The sequence below is a fragment of the Cornus florida genome, unplaced genomic scaffold (genome assembly GCF_030987335.1).
Source record: "Cornus florida cultivar Cherokee Brave unplaced genomic scaffold, ASM3098733v1 CherokeeBrave_3.0.0_Hap2_Chr08, whole genome shotgun sequence".
NCBI classification, from domain to species: Eukaryota; Viridiplantae; Streptophyta; class Magnoliopsida; order Cornales; family Cornaceae; genus Cornus; species Cornus florida.
In genome coordinates this window covers 59,249,482-59,269,919 of record NW_026775578.1, presented here as the reverse complement: position 1 = coordinate 59,269,919, position 20,438 = coordinate 59,249,482, and the positions used below count along the sequence as shown (strand labels likewise).

The window sequence follows — 20,438 nt, the reverse complement described above, 5'->3', positions numbered from 1 at the left end:
GAATGTGGTGTTGGAAGTGAAGTGGAGTAAGACTCTGAGTTAGAGATTGAGTTACTGACCATTGTGTTATTTGAGGATGGGTTTTGCTGTGATGTTGATGGTGAGGTAAGGTGGTTTGGAGTAATTGTGTTGTTGGTATCAGGGGCTTGATGATTAAGTGGGGAGAAATGATTAGAAGTAGATGGCTTGGTAGTAGCTGGGGTGGAGGGTTTAGTAACAATTTTGTGTTTCTTTTTCCTGACTGTGACCCATTCAGTGGTTGGTTGAACTGCAGGACTGTGATCTTTAAGAGGGACGTAGGAGGTAGATGGATTGCTTGCTTTGTGCTTCCCATGAGCTGGATTAATGTAATTGAGTGGACAGTTGGCTTCTGTGTGGTTGAGAAGTCTGCATTTGCCACAAATTTTGGGTAACCATTGGTACTCAACTCTAACATCCACCAAGGACAAATCTTCCATTTTGAGCTGCACTTCATGCTGTAGTGGTTTGTTAAGGTCAAGGTTGATACAAATCCTGGCAAACTTCAGCTTTGTTCTTGTTTCTGTGGCTTCATCTGCATATAGAGGCTCACCTACCACACTTGCAATGTGGCTCAATCCTTTGGCTGTCCAGTAGTTAGGTGGAATGTTGTAAAGCTTGGTCCAGATTGGTAGACAACCTAACTGAGTTGGTTGAGTTTGGTTCAGTTGGTTCAATTTCATTAAGGAAAAGGGGTGCTCAGCAAGTGTCCATGGGCCATGAGATAGAACATTATCAACCTCTGTGGTGGCTCTGAACCTGAAGATGAAGGTGTTATTCTCCCCAAGGATGGTGTCTGTTAGCCCATATGATTTCCATAATTTTATTGCAGCAGTCTGTACAATCTTAAAGGGAAGTTTTTTGTGGATGGAGAAACCAACCAAGTGGTAGGAGGACCAGAAGTGCTGACCTTCATCAATGACTTCTCTTGGTAGTTCAATAATATTTGGATGTTCAGTGGATGGAGCAAAGAATTCGAGCTTCATTTTGTTTGTGCCTTGTTGGACAACCTTGGACTAAGTCATTGCCTGTGTTTGGTGGTTACGTATTAATGGAATTTGAGGGGATGTCTGTGTGGTGTGGTTTAATGTACCTGGTAAAGTGGTTGAGTCTTCTGGTGGTAAACCATGTGAGGGTGCTTTGTCTGTTGGTAAATCATGCCATGTGAGTGTGCTTTGTCAGCTTGGACAACAATTGTAGAGTGAGTGTTGGGGGATGGGATGTGATTATGTGGAAGGCAAGTATTGTTATTTCCTTTCTGGGAACTGTGTAATGTGGATGCCTGCAGGGGTGAGTTCACCATTTTTGAAGATTTAAAATTCAAAATTGAGTTTGAAGTTTGAACCTGGGTCCACCAATGGTGGATGAGCCCCTGCTGCTGTAGGAGGCATGGTGGTGGTGGAGTTCGCAGGCACTAGATGAGCATGTGCTGGTGGGGGAGACCTTGTAGAGGTGATGATAGGGATTGCTTGTTGTTGACCCACTGGAGCTGTGGTAGTGTTGATGGTAGGAGGAGAGGTATTGGTTGAAGGATGTTGGTGAGACTTCTCTGACAGGAGTTTTTCTACTTCAGCTCTCAATTCTGAGATGATCTTGTTCTTCTCATAGTGCATATCCATTGATCTACCCAAGTTCTCTTCAGACCATTCAAGCTGTTCTTGCAACCTCTCAATTTGGTGGTCTGGGGAGCTGTATAATAAGGGGTTAAAGTTCCTTGGTGGGTAAATATAGGTTGGTGTAGGTTCATGGGTCGTTTGTTTTGTGTTCTGTGAGGGAGGTGTAGACTTCCTTGGAATGAAATGAGTTTTGCGTGGGATTTTGGTTGGTTGCTGCTTTGTGGGCAGTTTAGCATTTGAGGGTTTGTTGGGTAATGGTATTGAGTTTGGATATGTGGCATGTTTGGCTGATGGGATCTTTGTATGTTGTGATTGAAGAGGTTTGGGAATGAAATTGGAGGTTGAGGTGAGTTACCTTATGGGGTTTGTGGTTGGTGCAGGGAAATGGGAATGAGGTGTTCCATTGTGAGAAGGGGGGATGGGTGGAGGGTAAACTTCAGTGATAAGGTTTGGAGGGTGAGGTTTAGGAGAAAGTACCCTGTGTGTGTTGATCCTCCGAGGTGATGGTTTCTGTGCTGAGCATGGAGGCTGGTGAGATGTGTCATGAGGTTGATGAGGTGGATTGAAAGGTGGTTCAAGTTGGTTAGGGATGGGGTTGTTCACTGATGGTTCAGTCTGCTGGTGGGTTGGTTTCTTCATCATGCTAGACTGCCGGTGAAATAGGAGAACTTAGTTCATTAATCGGTGGAACAGAGTATTATTACTCCTTTTAAAATGGAACATGAAAATATCCAATATATATATATATATATATATATATATAACTCAAGCTTGACAAGGAAACGAACTTCCAGATCCAAATAGGAGTAGTACTACTCTCGGGCACTTTTATAAAACCAAGGAAGGGGAGGTCATCAACCTGCCCTGATTTTTATAACACAGTGAGCATTCTGTTTTCTTCTTGTCTGTCCTTTTTCGTCTCTTCTTTTCCATTGAAGCCCTAATTTTGTTATTTAAGATTGTTTAACACCAAATTTCTTCGAGTAAAGTTTAAATCTTTTAATCGCCACTCTACTAGTTCTATATTTCTATCTAATTTCCTAATTGCAGATCCTTGAGTAAAGTTTAAATCTTTAATCGCCACTCTACTTGTTCTATATTTCTATCGAATTTCCTAATTGCAGATCCGTTTACAAGTCTATGCTGTCTATAGCACTAAATATATATATATATATACACACACGGGATAATAAGTCAGTATCCATCATCACAGTATCCATCATCACACAAACTATAGGTAAATCTTCATCAATTTTAATCCTATTACGATTCTCTCACCTAAACAATGCCTAATTAGATTTGGTTTGGGTTGCATTGTTTTGTTTTGTTATCATTGGGGCTTCTCGTTATTTTGTTACTAGGTAGATATTATTTTTTGTTCTGAAAACTCACTAGATTTTGTAATTGATTAGGTTCTCTTGCTTGTTCATATTGTAGATTTGTTGACGTAGCTTGCAGCGCTAAAGTGCAAATAAATAAATGGTTTTTGATATGAATTCGTTGGTGGAGTCCGACTGGGCATGGCTTCCTAAGAACTTACTGGATGTGATTATGGACAGGTTAGATTCACAATCGGACTATGTTCGCTTTGGTGCAGTCTGCAAACCATGGCGATTTGTGGCAATGGAGAACAAAGTTAAATATGTTAAAAATAAATACCACATACAAGTTCCATTGTTGATGGTCCCTACAAAAGATAATAGCGAAGAAAGGCGCAGTCTATACAATATCACCCACAACAAAATATATGATTTTCAATTACGGGTACCTTACAAAAAGAGGTGTTGTGGTTCTTCGTATGGTTGGTTTTCACTGTTGAAGAAAACATGGGTTTAACTCTATTAAACCCCTTCTCCGGTTCTACCGTTGGGCTTCCTCCCATTAAGGACCTCCCAAAATTTGAAGAAGAAGACGATGACGATAAAGAAGAAGAAGAAGAAGAAGTCGATAGATCTGACGAACCTCCTTTTTATGAGTACCTAGTTTACAAGGCTATATTGTCGGTTGATCCTGCTTTGTCTCCCGATGACTACATAGTTACCGTCATCTATGATGATCACTGCCTTTTGGCATTCTTTTAATCTGGTGACAAAGCTTGGACTTACCTAGAGAATGAGAGGTTTGATTTAATCTTTGATGTCATATATTATAAAGGCCAAATTTTTGCCGTTGATTATTGGGGTGGAGTCATAAGGATTGATGTGAATAGCAGGGACAGGGCACGTAAAGCTCCCAAAGTTAAAATAATTGCACTAAGGACCCAAGTGTTTGCAGAACATACATATCTCGTGGAATCATCTAGTGGAGACTTGCTTTTTGTGCAACGGTTTATGAAAGAAATAGGAGATGATTTACAACATGAAACTTTGGGCTTCAAGGTTTTCAAGCTGCTTGAACTGCCACACAAGAAGGGTTATGCTAAGCAGATTCAAGTGAAGAACTTGGGCGGAGACACAATGTTTTTGGGAGATAGCCATTCTACTTGTATTTCAGCTTCAAAGTTCCCTAGATGCCAGCCAAATTCCATATATTACACCGATGATTATTATATGTTTTTAGCTTACCCACCGTATGGGCGCCGTGATATTGGTATCTTCAACGTAGAGAATGGAAGCTTTGGCACACATTACATTCTTGATCCTTCACAGAGGGTCACGCCGCCTACAATTTGGATCGTCCCAACTGTGCTCGGAAATTGAGTATAGACTTGATTTCTTTTGATTGCCTTTTGGTCAAATCTTGTTTAATTTTGAATTTTCATATATATAAAAAAAAAAAAAAAATGTATTTCAATTTTATTGCCTTTTGTTGGCTTGTTTCTGCATTGCTACTCGGCGAACTCCCCCATTTGGATATGCTATTTCACAGAATATCATGATTCTAATAATTATTGTGGTTGTTTCTCATAAGTTGTGTTTTTATGGTATGATAAATTTGTTTCTAGCTCCTACTTGTGTTGTTCTCATAGCAAAGTGCACCTCAGTTATAAGCATTCAACTAACTTTAACTGTAGCATGTTATAGGATCCCAGATAGGCTCATTTGCGTTCTGTAAGATAATTGGATTTGAGTTGCTTTCCCGGGCCCCTAGGCTTCCAGCATGTGCTAGGTAACATAGACCTCTGACCTCAGTATCATGAATAATACTCTTTTTAGTGAGGGCTGGGGATACTTTTATCATCTTAAGGTCTCCTATATAGCATAATCCATCTTTGCAACAGTTGTGCTGGTTGGTCCGTTTAAGGCTTAGTAAGGCTGCACTATCTCATGTTTATTAATCAAGATATGATATATATATATATATATATATATATATATATATATAATCTATTTTGCAACTGCATTTGTTAGTTCACGAAACAAAGATATGGAACTGATCTCTTACATGAGAATTGAAATGCCTCTTTTATTATTTCATTTGAGATTCTCTTACCTCTCAATATGGGAAAATCATCAAAGAGGCCCCTTAATCCTTTTTATTTGTTTATTTGTTTGTGTGTATGGGAGGCCCCTTCAACTTACTGTAATAATAGCTTAATAATATGCATGGGTATTTCATGATTTTTGATTTTTTAATTATCTTTTAGGAAAAAAGAGTTATTGTTTAAGATATTTTAAAGTCCAGCAATATGGGTGATAGAGTGGCAATGATAATGGAAGATTGTTTGAGTTTATGAAGATGTTTTATTAACATATTCTAGGTCTTCATCTGTTGTCGTTTCCTTTCTTTCTTTCTTTTTTTGTCGGTCTTCTGGTAATTTTTTTTTTTTTTTTGGGACACTCACCTTTCACTTTCCATCTTTGAATTAAACGACTTCTGATATCAACCAGCAAAATGCACTTACTTGACATCTGAGACACGGAGATCTGGTAATTCTTCTCTCTGTGTAGATTAACCTTAGATTTTCTTTACTTTGATGATAGGCCAGATATATATATATATATATATATATATAGGGCCAGTCAGGTTAACTGTTAGTTGATTTCTTGTCTAAACTTTAAAAAAAGTGCATTGAACTTTTGTGATGATATTTTACTCCCTCCCAAGAATTTTATATCTACCGTTTAGAACCAAGAGCTCTATCATTTAGTTTCAAATTTCTCAAACATTGAAAAGAGTGCCACATTCAAGTAGTACCTGATGGGTAGTGTGGAGCCTGATAGATATTATACACTAAGACCCAACTTATTTGGAGGGTATTTTGGTTATTTCTGCACTTGTTATGTTGCCCTAGTGCGAGGGTATTTATTTATTCTAAACTCTCTGTATTTGTATCCATTTTTTATCATCATAGTGAAATCCCTGCAACCCTTAGACGTAGCCCTGAATTTTGAGTGAACCAAGTAAAATCTATGTGTGTTTTTGTTGTGTGTGTGTTTGATCTATTTCTTGTGTTTTTGTGTTTAATTTCGCAACAACTGGTATCAAAGCCATTAGGTTCGAGTGGGAGCGATGGGTACAAAACAAGGAAAGATCAAGATCGACAAGTTCAATGGTGCAGATTTTGGGTTCTGGAAGATGTAGATTGAGGATTATCTGTATCAGAAGAAGTTGTATCAGCCTCTTTCTGGAGAGAAACCAAAAGAGATGAAGGATGATGATTAGGCTCTTCTTGATCGGCAGGCACTAGGGGTCATTTGATTGACACTGTCGCGCAATGTTGCCTTTAACATAGCAAAGGAGACGACAACAACAGGTTTGATGACTGCCCTATCAAATATGTATAAGAAACCCACTGCATCTAACAAAGTATATTTGATACGGCGATTATTCAACCTAAGAATGTCAGAAGGCACTTCAGTGACTGACCATCTGAACAAGTTTAACATTGTTACGACTCAGTTAAGCTCTGTAAAGATTGAGTTTGATGATGAGATTAAGGCGCTGCTTCTTTTATCCTCTTTACCAGAAAGCTGGAACGGTACTGTTACAACAGTGAGTAGTTCTTCAGGAAAAAGAAAATTAAAGTTTGATAATGTTCGGGACTTTATCCTCAGCGAAGATATTTGCAGAAGGAAAATAGGGGAATCATCTGGATCTATTTTCAATACCGAGGACAGAGGAAAAACTTCTGAAAGATTAGAATTCGGATCGCAGTAAATCCAAATCCAAACACAGAAGCAAGTCAAAAATTAGAACTTGCTGTAACTATGGAAAGAAGGGGCATTTAAGGTTAGAGTGTCGAGCACCAAAGAAGAAGAGCGAAGGAAAACAAGAATCTATAAATGCCGTCAAAGAAGAGATTGTTGATGCTCTGATTTTGAGTGTAGATAGTCCGGTTGAGTCTTGGGTTCTAGACTCCGGTGCATCCTTTCACTCTACCTCGCATCGTGAAATCATGGAAAACTATGTTAGTGGTGATTTCGGAAAGGTTTATTTAGCTGATGATGAGCCTTTAAATATTATGGAAAACTAATGGGGTTGTATGGAAGATTTAGAATGTGAGGCATGTTCCTGGCCTGAAGAGAAATTTGATCTCTGTGGGACAACTTGATGACGATGGGCATGCAGTTAATTTTGTGGGTGGCTTGTGGAAAATCACCAAGGGATCCTTGGTCGTGGCTCGTGAAAGCAAGACAGGTACTCTATACATGACAACAAACACTAAGAACGCCATTGTTGTTGTTGATGTTGGCGTAGATTCAAACCTGTGGCATTGTAGACTAGGTCATATGAGTGAGAAGGGGATGAAGGTACTTTTGTCGAAAGGAAAACTGTCGGGTATTAAATTAGTTGAAGTTGGTTTGTGTGAGGACTGTTTCTTCGGGAAACAGAAAAGTGTCAGTTTTTTAAAGGTTGGTAGGACACCTAAGACAGAAAAATTAGAGTTGGTTCATACAGACGTGTGGGGGCCTTCTCCAGTTTCATCTCTTGGTGGCTCATTGTATTATGTTACATTTATCGATGATTCGACGAGAAATGTATGGATTTATTTTTTAAAAAATAAATCTGAAGTATATGATACTTTCAAGAAGTGGAAGGCCATGGTGGAGAATGAGACAGTTTTGAAGGTGAAGTGTTTGAGGTCTGATAATGGTAGTGAGTATGAAGACAGAGGCTTCAAAGAGTTCTATGCTGTTAATGGGATCAGAATGGAGAAGACTGTTCCTAAAACCCCGCAACAGAATGGGGTTGCAGAACGCATGAATAGAACCTTGAATGAGCGTGCTCGGAGTATGAGAATACATGCTGGATTGCCTAAGATGTTTTGAGCTGATGCAGTTAACACTGCAGTATACTTTATCAATCGGGGACCTTCTGTTCCTTTGGATGGAGGCTTACCGGAGGAGGCTTGAGCAACAAAGAGGTAAATCTTTCACATCTGAAAGTGTTTAGCTGTGTTTCATATTTACATATAAGTTCTGATGCTAGAAGCAAGCTTGATCCAAAGTCAAAAAAATGTACTTTTATTGGGTATGGCACTGATGAGTTTGGTTATCGGTTTTGGGATGATCAAAACCGGAAGATAATTAGAAGCAGGGATATCGTGTTCAATAAGAAAGTAATGTATAAGGAAAGGTTAGCATCATTTTCTACTAATGCAGGTGCTCAAGCTGAAAATGATGAGTTTATTGAGTTGGGGGAAATCTCCGAGGAAGATGTGTAGGGGAGAGTTCAGAACAATCGAGAAAATATAGTTCCACAGGTGGAACAAGGCACACCTATTACTGCATTGAGACGATCCTCCAGAGTCTCCAAACCTACGCAACGTTTCTCACCTTCTTTACACTATTTGTTGTTGTCTGATGGTGGTGAACCAAAGAGTTATGATGAAGCAATGCAGGTTGGTGATTTAACCAAGTGGGAGTCAGCTATGCAGGATGAGATGGACTTACTTATGTCAAATCAGACATGGGATCTAACTAAACTACCAAAGGGAAAAAAGGCTTTACATAACAAGTGGGTTTACAGAATCAAGGAAGAACATGATGGCAACAAGCGTTACAAAGCCAGATTGGTTGTGAAGGGATTTTAGCAAAAGCATGGTGTTGATTACACTGAGATTTTCTCTCCTGTTGTGAAGTTGACTATAATCAGATTGGTGCTTAGAATTGTGGCTGCAGAAAATTTGCATTTAGAGCAGTTAGATGTGAAGACTGCCTTTCTCCATTGTGAATTGGAGGAAGATATCTATATGAGACAACCACAAAGGATTCATAGTACCAGAAAAGCAGGGTTTGGTATGTAAGTTGAAAAAGAGCTTGTATGGTTTGAAGCAAGCCCCCAAACAATGGTTTAAGAAGTTTGATGGATTTATGTGCAGTAATAGTTTCACGAGATGATATGTAGATCATTATTGTTATGTTAAAAGGTTTGACAACAGCTACATTATCTTACTATTGTATGTTGATGATATGTTGGTTGCTAGGTCAAGTCTTGAGGAGATTAAAAATTTGAAGAAACAATTGTCTGTGCATTTTGTGATGAAAGATTTGGGTGAAGCAAAATAGATTCTTGGCATGAGGATTTGGAGAGACAGAGTGGGTAGTACTCTGAAGCTGTCACAAACAGAGTATGTTAAAAAGGTTCTCAGCAGATTCAACATACAAGATGCAAAACCATTGAACACCCCATTGGCTAGTCACTTCAGACTAACTAAGGAACAGTCGCCCAAGACAGAGGAAGAACAAGCATACATGGAAAGAGTTCCATATGCCTCAGCTATTGGCAGCATAATGTATGCCATGGTTTGTACCAGACCGGACATAGCACATGCAGTGGGAGTTGTGAGCGGGTACATGAGTAATCCAGGCAAGCATCATTGGGAGGCGGTAAAATGGATCCTTAGATACTTGAAGAGTACCACAGAAACATCACTATGTTTTACTGGGAAAGGGGTTGCATTGCATGGTTATGTTGATTCAGACTTGGCTGGTGATATGGATAATAGGAAGAGTACTACGGGGTATGTGTATACTTTGGGTGGTATAGCAGTGAGTTGGGTCTCTCAGTTGCAGAAGATTTTGGCTCTATCGATTACAGAAGTTAAATATGTTGCAATTACAGAAGCTAGCAAGGAGATGATTTGGTTGAAGGGTTTTTTTTGGAAGAATTGGGTAAGAATCAAGAGAATAGTATTTTGTACAGTGATAGTCAGAGTGTTATTCATCTTGCTAAAAATCCGGCATTCCATTCCAGAACAAAGCATATACATTTGAGGTACAATTTCATACGCTTACACTTAGAAGATAAAGTTTTATCACTTGAGAAGATCCATGGGAGTAAAAATCCAGCAGATATGTTAATCAAGGCAGTGACAATTGAGAAACTAAAGCTTTGTTTAGCTTCAGTTGGTGTTCAAGCTTGAGGACAAAGCAGTGAGTTGCTATGGTGTTTTGCTATGTATGAAGGCATGTGGGAGTTAACAGTTTGATGTTTATCAGTCTCTAAGTGGGAGATTGATGGGTAGTGTGGAGCCTGATAGATAGTGTACACCAAGACCCAACTTATTTGGATGGTATTTTGGTTATTTTCACACTTGTTATGTTGCCCTAGTGCGAGGGTATTTATTCATTCTAAACTCTATGTATCTGTAGCCATTTTTTATCATTATAGTGAAATCCCTGTAACCCTTGGGCGTAGCCTTAAATTTTGGGTAAACCAAGTAAAATCTGTGTGTGTGTTTGATCTATTTCTTGTGTTTTTCTGTTTAATTTCGCAACAGTACTCTTATGATTTCCATTCTGAAAAATGCATTCACCCATTTATGTCCATCAGTTATTATTATTATTATTAAATAATTGAAAATGTGATGAATTATATGTTATTCCTCAGATTGTTATAACAAAGGATCCAACTAAGAGATTAGTTTCATATTTTCCAAACATGGAAAAGATTGACTAGTATTGTTGTGAATTTCATACTGTGTTCTTAACCTTTGGCATGTCAGCTACTATTAAGCATTCAACTAACTTCAGCTTTAGCATCTTATAGGATCCCAAACAGGCTTCATTTGCATGCTGTGAGATAATAGGATTTGAGTTGCTTTCTCTGGGCTAAGGCATGTGCTAGGTAATGTATGACCTCCGACCTGTTTGTTTCTTGTTAATTATGCAGGTGTTTTTTAACTTTAGCTTTAGCATCAAATAGGACCCCAAACAAGCCCCATTTGCACGCTGTGAGATAATTGGATTTGAGTTGCTTTCCCTAGCCATTAGCCCTCCAGCTTGTGCTAGGTAGCATAGACCTCCGACCTATTTGCTTCTTGTTAATTATCCATCTGTTCGCTGTAATTCGTATTTGGAACCTATTGAATATGTATTTTGTTCAGAACTGAAATCAGTTCAATGCTAATTTTAGAAAATGGAGTTTGTTAGAACATTGTCACTCTTTAGAAAGGCTTCACTTATGCAACTTATTTTTGTTCCATGCCAATTTTGTTCAAAACTGAAATCAGTTCAATGAAAATTTTAAATACCCTCTCTATGCTTCCACTCATTCCGGTCACCAACAACATAGCTTTCCCCTTCAGCTTCAAATGTCATCTTTCTTTCTCTCTCAACAAATTCCTCACTAGCTTTCTCTCTCACCAAATCCTCTCTACGACCTGCTTCAGCCATCACTGGCATAATGTATAATTTTGTTCTCCCTATCCCTCAAAATTTATAGCATTTTTTTTTTTATCTTCCATCTTTGTTATCCCACTGAATTTAAGTCTCACTCCACCTAGATGAAGACATTACGTATGCTTCCATCTCTCTATTTCTTGAGATTGGTCTTTCTTTTTTTAAAAATAAAAATAATAATATTGAGTATAGACTTAGTTTCTTTTGATTGCCTTTTGCTCGAATCTAGTTCCATTTTGAATTAACCTATCACAACAAAAAAAAAAAAAAAAAAAAAAAAAAAAAAAAAAAAAATTGGTGAACTCCCCCATTCGGATACTCTATTTCACAGAATATCATGACTCTAATTATTATTGTGGCTGTTTAATTCTCATAAGTTGTCTTTATATTGTATAATAGATAGATATGTTCTTAGCTCAAATCTCATGTTGTTCTCATAACAAAGTGCAGCTCAGCATCATGAATAATAATACTCTTTTTTAGTGAGGTTGTGAATACTTTTATCATCATAAGGTTTGATGTTTAATATCTCATATATAGCATAATCCATCTATGCAAGATGGTTAGTCCTTTTGCTTGTTTGTTTGTGTCTATCTGTGTGTGGGAGGCTCCTCCATCTTACTATAATAATAGCATAATAATATATACTTATCAAAATAATAATAATAATAATAGCATAATAATATACATGAGTATTTTAAGATTTTTGACTATTTTATTGTCATTTTTAGGGCAAATGAGTTAAATGCGTAGGAGCATTATGGGTGATAGAACGGCACTGGTGACAGTATGAGAGTTTTTGATCAGATAAGAGAAGATTTGGAGTTTGAGTTTATCAAGATTTTTTGTTAATGTATTCTAGGTCTTCATCTGTTGTTGATTCCATTTAAATTCTTTGAGTCTGCTTTCCATTGTACTGCCTAAAGCAAGTATTTTCAATTAAACTACTTCTAATCCATGTGTCATGTGTCGGACTAGTCAAATTTTCGAACAGAAATACACACTGACACGACTAAATATTCATTTTATTAATTATTTTATTTTATCTTTTAGCGTAAAGTAATATTTTTATCTAATAAACTGTTCAATATAGGCATTTAATTCATTTTAAAGTAATAATATAATATGATTGAATGATTGGATATGGTTTTTAAGTATATGTTCAATCAGAAGTGTCGGACACGTGTCATATACCCATGTTTAAGCAATAGGTGTTTAACACACCCATGTCTAAGCAATAGGTGTTCAACACGGGTACTTCACTGCTTTTAATGAGTCTATATAACATAGCTTCTGATATCAGCTTGCTATGTGCACTTATATGACATCCTAGAGTAGGTCTGGTAATTCTTTTGTGTGTGTGGATTATCCTTAGATTTTCTTTACTTTAATGTTAGGCCAGTCAAGTTAGCTGATTTCTTTTGTGAATTTCATACTGTGTTCTTAACCTTTGGCATGTTAGCTACTATTAAGCATTCAACAAACCTTAGCTTTAGCATTTTATAGGATCCTAAACAGGCTTCATTTGCGTGATGTGAGATAATTGGATTTGAGTTGCTTTCTCTGGGCTAAGGCATGTGCTAGGTAATGTATGACCTCTAACCTATTTGTGTCTTATTAATTATGCAGGTGTTTTTAAATTTAGCTCTAGCATCAAATAGGACCCCAAACAAGCCTCATTTTCACGCTATGAGATAATTGGATTTGAGTTGCTTTCCCTGGCCATTAGCCCTCCTACTTGTGCTAGGTAGCATAGACCTCTGACCTATTTTTTATTTATTTATTTATTAAAAGGGTAAGCTTTATTAAAAGGAAATATGTACAACAAAACAACCAATGAAAGAGAATTTCCATGACTTAAAACAATACAAAACACCAACATCTTGCACAGTCAATAGAGCTATTACTAATGTGAGCCTATCAAGAGTTGTAACAGACGAATGTAGTCATTGTTGCAGTAGAAACCATGATTTACCTCTAGCATATGCACATCCTTGTATAAAGAGTTGTTGCATTGCTTCCACATTGCCAATCTTACTCAATTCAGTAGCATTTCTTAACTTGAGAGAAGCAAATCTAGCTCTGATGCAACCTTTGATGAGATTAATGATTTGGTAGGCTGTTGCAGACTTGTTCTTGAAGGCTCTTGAATTTCTTTCTTGCCAAATGAAGCATATGGCACATGAAAGGAGAAGCTTGTGAGTGATGAAGTGTTATTGTGTCCAAGTTGATAAGCACCAAGCAATTAGGTCTCTCCATGAATTTGGTTTGATGTAGAAGCCTGCAGCATGCTGTATAAAATCTCAATGGTACTACTGAACTTACACTTGAAGAATAAATGATCCACAGTTTCACAATTAGCAAGGAATAAGTAGCATGCATTTGTATAGTGTTTCTTCATCATTGGCTTTGTTTCCAGTGTTGCTAACCTTTCTTTCAGTGTTAACCATGCAATATAACCATGCTTGGGAATATGGTGTTTGAACCATATTAAGTGAGACCAAGCAAAGACAAAAGAGGGAGGAGAGAAGTAGTCCAAAGTGAGCTTGTAAGAATACTCTTTTGTCAAACTGGGGAGCCAATGGACTTTATCAGTATCACTTGTTGGTGAGGGGATAGATTGTAGTTGAGAGTTGAATTCCTATGATTGAAAGAAAGGGATCTGCTGGAGAGAATGTGGAATCACCCACTGATCATTGGAAATTAGGCTATCAACTCTAACCTGGGTCCAGTTGAAGAATTTTCACTTCAGTTAGGTTGAGCTGCTATACAATAGGGCCATTTGGTAACCAAAAATCTAACCACATGCTGATGTTGCTCCCCTTCCCTACACTATGCTTTACAAGTCCCCTAGCCATGTCTCTCAGCTTGAGTAGCCTTCTCCAAAACCCTGAACTTGTGCTTGTTGCCTTTACTGTCCAGAAAGATTTTCTCTTGATTAAATACCTGTATGTCCAATCAACCCAAAGGCTTTTCCTTCCTTGAACAAAGTCTCCACAAATGCTTAAGACTAGAGACCCTATTTGTGAGATCAAGGCAAGGTAAACCAAAACCCCCAAGGTTTTTTGGTATACAAATTGCTGTCCATGCCACCTTAGCACCTGTCTTCTTAAGCTCCACACCAGACTAAAAGAAACTTCTTAACACTTTGTTAATTTGATCAATTACTTTCATAGGAAGTAAAAAAAGCTTGAGTCCAATATGATTGAATAGAAATTAAGACTGACTTGATAAGCAAAGCTCTTCCAGCATATAAAAGGAACCTTGATGTCCAGCTACCTATTCTTGCAGTGATTTTTTACACAAGGGTTTGGCAGTCAAGTGCATTTATAGCTGAAGAGGACAGAGGTAGACCTAGGTATTTGATTGGTAATGTACCAATATCAAACTAAAGAGAGGATGATATGGTGTTTCTGGTGTGATTGTCAACCCTTGCAAAGAAAGCTTGACTTTTGGAGCAGTTGATGGATAAACCATAGATTATCAGGAAGTTATCTAGAGCTGTATGTAACACTTCCACAGATGCAGTGTCCCTATAAGAGAAGAGTATTAAATCACCAGCAAATGCTAAATGAGATAAAGAGAGCTTACTACATCTCCAATGATATTTGAAGTTTGAACATTGTGCAATAGCTTTATTAAGTGATAAAGAGAGAACTTCCATGGTAATAACAAACAATTGAGGGGAAATAGGGTCTCCTTGTCTCACTCCCCTCTTCCCTTTGAAAAAACCACACAATTGACCATTTAGGGAGATTGAGTAGGAAGGGGTGGTTATACACTGATTGATCCAATGAATGAACTGATATGGAAATCCAAAAAGGTATAGAGCATCAATTAGGAATTGCCAGTGAATGGTATCAAAAGATTTCTTAAGATCAATTTTGAGAGTACAAGAAGGAGGGTGAGAAGCTTTGTGATAACCATTAAGCAATTCTTGAGCAAGTAAGATGTTGTCAGTGATATGCCTTCCTTTCACAAATGCAGTTTGATTTGGGCTAATGATTGAGGGGAGGACAAGACTCAGTTTGGCTACAAGCAGTTTAGAAATACATTTATACAACAAGTTATAACAAGATATTGGCCAATAATCATTAACTGTGGTGGGGTTGGGGACTTTGGGAACAAGGGCAATATAGGAACAGTTAAGCTCAGCTAGCATTCTCCTAGAGACAAAAAAAATCCCTAATAGCAGCTGTGATTTCTTGGCCAATGATAGGCCAAGCTTGTGTGAAAAAATAGGAGTTAAAGCCATCAGGTCTAGGGCTTTTGTAGGGATTAAAGGAGAAAATGCATTGCTGAATTTCCAAGTCTGTGGGAATTTTAGTGAGTAAAGTAATGGGGATAGAGGGAACAGACTTAGAAATAAGACTAGAGAAATAAGACATACCTGGGTATTGATTGTAGCTTTATCCTAGCAAGCTTTGAAAGTGATTGAGAAACTCATTCTGCATGAGAACACCCTAAACAACATCACCATTTTGATTCTCTACTATGATAATTTTCCTTTTATTCACCGTCGAGGAAAAGCACTTCATAAAATAGGCAACGTTTTAGTCACCGACTCTTAACCAATGCACTTGTGATTTCTGTTTGTAAAACATTTCTTTAGCCAAACAAAGATCGACATACCTTTTAACAATTGCTTTCTCACTAATCCTCAGCAAATCATCAGCAGTGTTATGGTCAAGGCTTATATGGCACTATGAAAGTTCTTTCTTACATGTTTAGACCTTTAAGGTAATGTCACTGTATTCATTTTTGTTGAGTGATCTCAGGGGGTGCTTCAAGGCTCTTAACTTTTGAACAATACAAAACATTTTAGTGCCATGAACTTGCCTTTGCCAACCTTGAAAAACTATGTCAATGAACTTATCATTTGTAGCCTAGAAATTGAAGAATCTGAATGGAAGGTTCTTTTTTGGTGCAATAGTTCCAAGCTTAACCACCATTGGTGAATGGTTTGAAATTCCATGAGGCAGAAATTCAGTTGAGGATTGAGTAAAAAGGTTCATCCGGGCATGATTAGCAAGGACTCTATCTAACTTTTTAGAAATATTTGCAGGTCCAAGGCTGCTGTTGGTACAGGTAAAGAAAATACTCATGAATCTCAAATCCTTAAGCTTATTACTTGATAAACAATTCCTAAAATCATCCATTCCTTGAGTCTACCTTGGTGTTCCCCCAAAAGCTTCATTGACATGAAGTATAACATTGAAATCCCCCATTAAAATCCATGGTACATTGGGGTCATTATGATTCTTTAGGCTCCTCCATAAAAGTACTCTTTCAGAGGCAATATTGGCTGTATAAACAAAGGATACAAGGCATCTTATCTTTAAATCAATTAACCATACAACACAGTTGAGGACTTGACTGTTTTATGTCATCACCATTAAGGATAAAACTGCAGGGTTCCATAACACCCATACTCTTCCCATCACTGATGATAAGTAATTACATCTTATTTGCCAAGAAAGAGCAATGACCTTATGAATAGTCTCCATGTTTGCTGAGCTAACTTCAGTTTCAAGTTTAGCCACTAAACTTAGACCAGCATCTCTGATTAAGTTTTTAACCTCTACTTGCTTGGGGTGAGAGTTCAACCCCCTGATGTTCCAAGCAGCCCAGTTCATTGAGATGAACTGGTGAGTTTACACAATCCCCTAAACCCCTTAAGGGTTGAAACTTGGCTCAAATTTGGCTTAGTAACCTTTGACTTTTTGGCAATTTTGGAATGTTTTCCCATGGAAGGCTTTCTTGTTTTCATTATTTTGTTTACAATTGGTGAGTAAGATGGATCATAGGGTTCAAGGTTTGATGACTTTGCATCCTCTGAAGCAGTATCCTCCATATTTGCAACTTTATCCACATTTGCAGCTTCATCCTTCCCATCTGTACTTGCATCATAACTTAGGACTGTAAAGTTATTGGAGACAGTGATTGGTGCTGGGGGAGGACAATTATCAATATCAACAGACAAGTTGTAACCAGTTAAATCAACCACCAAGTCTAAGGTTTTAAAGTTCATAGTTAACTGAGGTTCAATTTGTAAGAGTTCAATGTTAGGTTCAATTTACAATGGTTCAGCTGGTGGTGAGGGGACAGGGCAGTTTGATAGTGCTGCTTTGGTGATTCTCTTACTGGTTTGCAATGTGCTCTCTGTGGGATTTCTATTTGTATAAGGGATTTTTGACTAAGGGCTTGAGGTGAATGCTTTGTGGTTTGTGGTTCCAGCACTCAACTGATTAAAAGGATTGGGGATAGTTATGCATCTTGCTTGTGACTTCTTCTTCTTTTTGGATATGGTAATCCATTCATTGTCTATTACTTTACCAGTGTCAATACATGAGGTTGGAAAATCACTGCTTTGTTCACTAGTATTTCTACCAGTGTCAATACATGGGACAGGGGAAATACAACATTGTTCACTAGTGTGCCCAAATGAGGAACATTTATAGCATACATTAGGTTTCCATTGATACTCAACTTTGATCTCCTCTTTCAGATTACCCTTAAACTTCACATTAAATGATTCAGGTAAAGGGGAAAGGGGATTGATTTCAACACAAACCATGGCATAATCAATTCTGTTAATGTTTTGTGTGTTGGCATCTGCAAACAAAGGTTTTCCTACTGCACTAGCAATATAGCTCAACCCTTTAGGAGACCGGTAATGAAGAGGTACATTAAAGAATTTGACCCAAATTGAAGCAGTTTTGGTGGATTCAATTGTGGATGGAGTGGATTTAGTGTGCCACAATTTAAAGGTGATAGGCATACTTGCAAAATGCCATTGTCTACCTCTAATGATTTTACAGCAGCTTTCCTTGGAGTTAAACTTGAAGAAGTAGGTCCCTTCTCTGTTAACAATGATTTTCTGCAGTCCTCTGACATCCCAAATTTTGTGAGCAATGCTTGAGATAAGCTTGAAGGGCATTCTCTTGGAGAAGACACCAATGAGACATTCATTCCAGACCTAGTCACCATCTTCAAAGATATTATCCAGAGGATCAACTACTATGCCTTCCTCTTAAATTGTTGGCTCAAAGTATTCAAAGTTCCATGTTCATTTCTGTGCTTGAGCCACCGAGGCCCAACTATCTGCCTTAAGGGTTACATCATTTTCCTTTAGGATAACTAGACTATTTTGCACTTGGTTGGACATGTAATCATGGTGGTTGAGATGGAACAAGAATGATGTGGAGTTAGTTGGATTTGAGGTGTGAAATTCTTGAGCCCTGTGCTGAAGTGTTTGGATAGGACTTTTCATTGGTGGTTGGTAAGATACAGGGGGCAAAATCTAAGGCCTGGATTTGGGGACATTTGACTCACTATTTGAATTTGAAATAAACTATGAATTATCAGGATTACCCTTTTGCTGTCCTCGTGGTGGCGCGTGAAGAGGGACTGTTCCTTCATGGTGGCTTGACTTTACATGCTGATCATGAACAAGTGGCGGATCATGTGTCACAATTTAAGATGCCTTTACTTTTTCCAGTGTTTCCTTAAGCATATCCTGTAACTTTGCAATTTCTAGCTCTTTCTCCTGGTACAAGGACCTAAGTTTTGCTAACAATTCAATGAGCTGGAACTTTGGAGCATCCATGACGCTGCATCAATGCCCTCTGGTAGGCATGGTTGTCAAAATCGCCATTCTGAGTCATAGAATCGCACGATTTTATGATTCAAAATCCAAAATTGATCTAAATCGTAACAAAATCATTCAATTAGTAGAATCAGGGTAGAATCGATAGAATCGGGGGTAGAATCGTTGAATCGTACGATTCTACACGATTCTACAAATTTCATAATATACTGTCAAAGACAATCCCCAATTTCATAATACACGCCAAAGATTGTTATTCAATCATGAATCCTAAAGGTTTCATCACTCCGACTATACTATAGGTGAAGAGAAGAGGGGAATTCACTAGACAATTATAGAAATCAGATTAAAATCACATAAATAGGTAAAACATGGTACCTTCGTCCTTGCTCGCTCGCTGGTAGAACTAGTCACTAGTCTTCGTTGCTGATCGCTAGTCGCTGCTTCATCGGTCGTTGCTAGCAGGTCGCTGGTCTCCGTCGGTAGCTAATTGCTCCCCTCTGGTCGCCGCTCGTGTCGCTGATCCCCTCTTTTTCGTCGTTGCTCCCCTCTTCTTTGTCGCTCCTTTTCCTCTGTGTTTGAGGCTTGTCTGTGTAATTGTGTTTGAGGTTTTTTATTTTTTATTTATCTGTATATTTTTTACTCCCCTAATAATGAAATGCTTTATAATAGAAATGTGAATAAGATTTTTTATTTTTTATTTATCTATATAATTTTTTTAAGTGTAATTTTAATTGTGCACAATTTGGGGGAGGGTAAAAAAATTTGGGGGAAATCGTTTTACTTATTCACGGGACAAAAAAAATCTTTTAAATGTCAAATTTTATCCCTTGATAGGCTATGTTGAGGTTAGATATGTTTGGTTGTGTGTTTTGGCCTTATTTTTGTTATATTTTACAGATCGTCTTATTGTTTAAAAAGTTAGTTTGAATTGTTTTTTCACAATTTGGTAGAATCTTACGATTCATGATCTGATTCTACGACTCCGATTCTACGGAGACCAAAACGATTCTGCGTAGAATCCCGATTTTAACAACTTTGCTGGTAGGAGAACAACATCATTGATCTTTACCCCCGTGGGATTCAAGACTTTATCATTCTGCAGTGCACGCCTTACCTTCTCCTTAGTAGCCCTTGTAACTGAAGGTGATTGAGGTAAGGAAGGGTGATTTGAGTAATTATAAGCTGGTCTCTTGGGTGGTAGTGGGGGTTTGGGTGCTGCGGTTGATTTAGGAGGAGTGGAATTTTTTTCCATGAGCAAGGTGTGGTGAAACATTAACAGGTTTTGTATTGTGGGAGGGTGATTTGTGATGTACTTTAGCAGGAGTTGTGTATTGTTGTGATTTTGTACTATGTGGTGGAAGGAAAGGAGGTTTCAGATGATTAAGCGGCAGGCAATGGAGGTTTGGTGGTAGGGGTGTAGGTTTCATGGTGGGGGTTCTTTTTATTGCTTATCTTGAATTATGTGACCTCTGACCTATTTGCTTTTTGTTAATTATCCATCTGTTCGCCGTAATTCGTATTTAGAACCTATTGAATGTGTATTTTGTTCAGAACTAAAATCACTTCAATGCCAATTTTAGTACATGGAGTTTGTTAGAACATTGTCACTACTTGGAAACGGTTCAC

At 37.9% G+C, this 20,438-nt stretch overlaps 2 protein-coding genes across 2 annotated transcripts; one reads left to right on the top strand and one right to left on the bottom strand.

Annotated features, from left to right (window-relative positions):
- Positions 1 to 1,331: 1,331 nt before the first annotated feature.
- Positions 1,332 to 2,276, bottom strand: LOC132270344 (extensin-like). Its single transcript, XM_059771523.1, has 2 exons — positions 1,990 to 2,276; positions 1,332 to 1,707 (listed from the first exon to the last, which is right to left on the bottom strand). Exons 1-2 carry the CDS (start codon positions 2,274 to 2,276, stop codon positions 1,332 to 1,334), a joined length of 663 nt encoding a protein of 220 aa, XP_059627506.1.
- Positions 2,277 to 3,113: 837 nt separating this feature from the next.
- Positions 3,114 to 4,333, top strand: LOC132270343 (uncharacterized). The gene is made up of 2 exons (XM_059771522.1): positions 3,114 to 3,435; positions 3,789 to 4,333. Exons 1-2 carry the CDS (start codon positions 3,114 to 3,116, stop codon positions 4,331 to 4,333), a joined length of 867 nt encoding a protein of 288 aa, XP_059627505.1.
- Positions 4,334 to 20,438: the final 16,105 nt, after the last annotated feature.

Coding starts and splice junctions, on each gene's coding strand:
- LOC132270344 (XM_059771523.1), bottom strand. CDS start 2,276: ATGATGAAGAAACCAACCCACCAGCAGACTGAACCATCAGTGAACAAC. Junction 1,708..1,989: donor CCAACCACAAACCCCATAAG/GTAACTCACCTC, acceptor CTTATTATACAG/CTCCCCAGACCACCAAATTG.
- LOC132270343 (XM_059771522.1), top strand. CDS start 3,114: ATGGTTTTTGATATGAATTCGTTGGTGGAGTCCGACTGGGCATGGCTT. Junction 3,436..3,788: donor GTGTTGTGGTTCTTCGTATG/GTTGGTTTTCAC, acceptor TATATTATAAAG/GCCAAATTTTTGCCGTTGAT.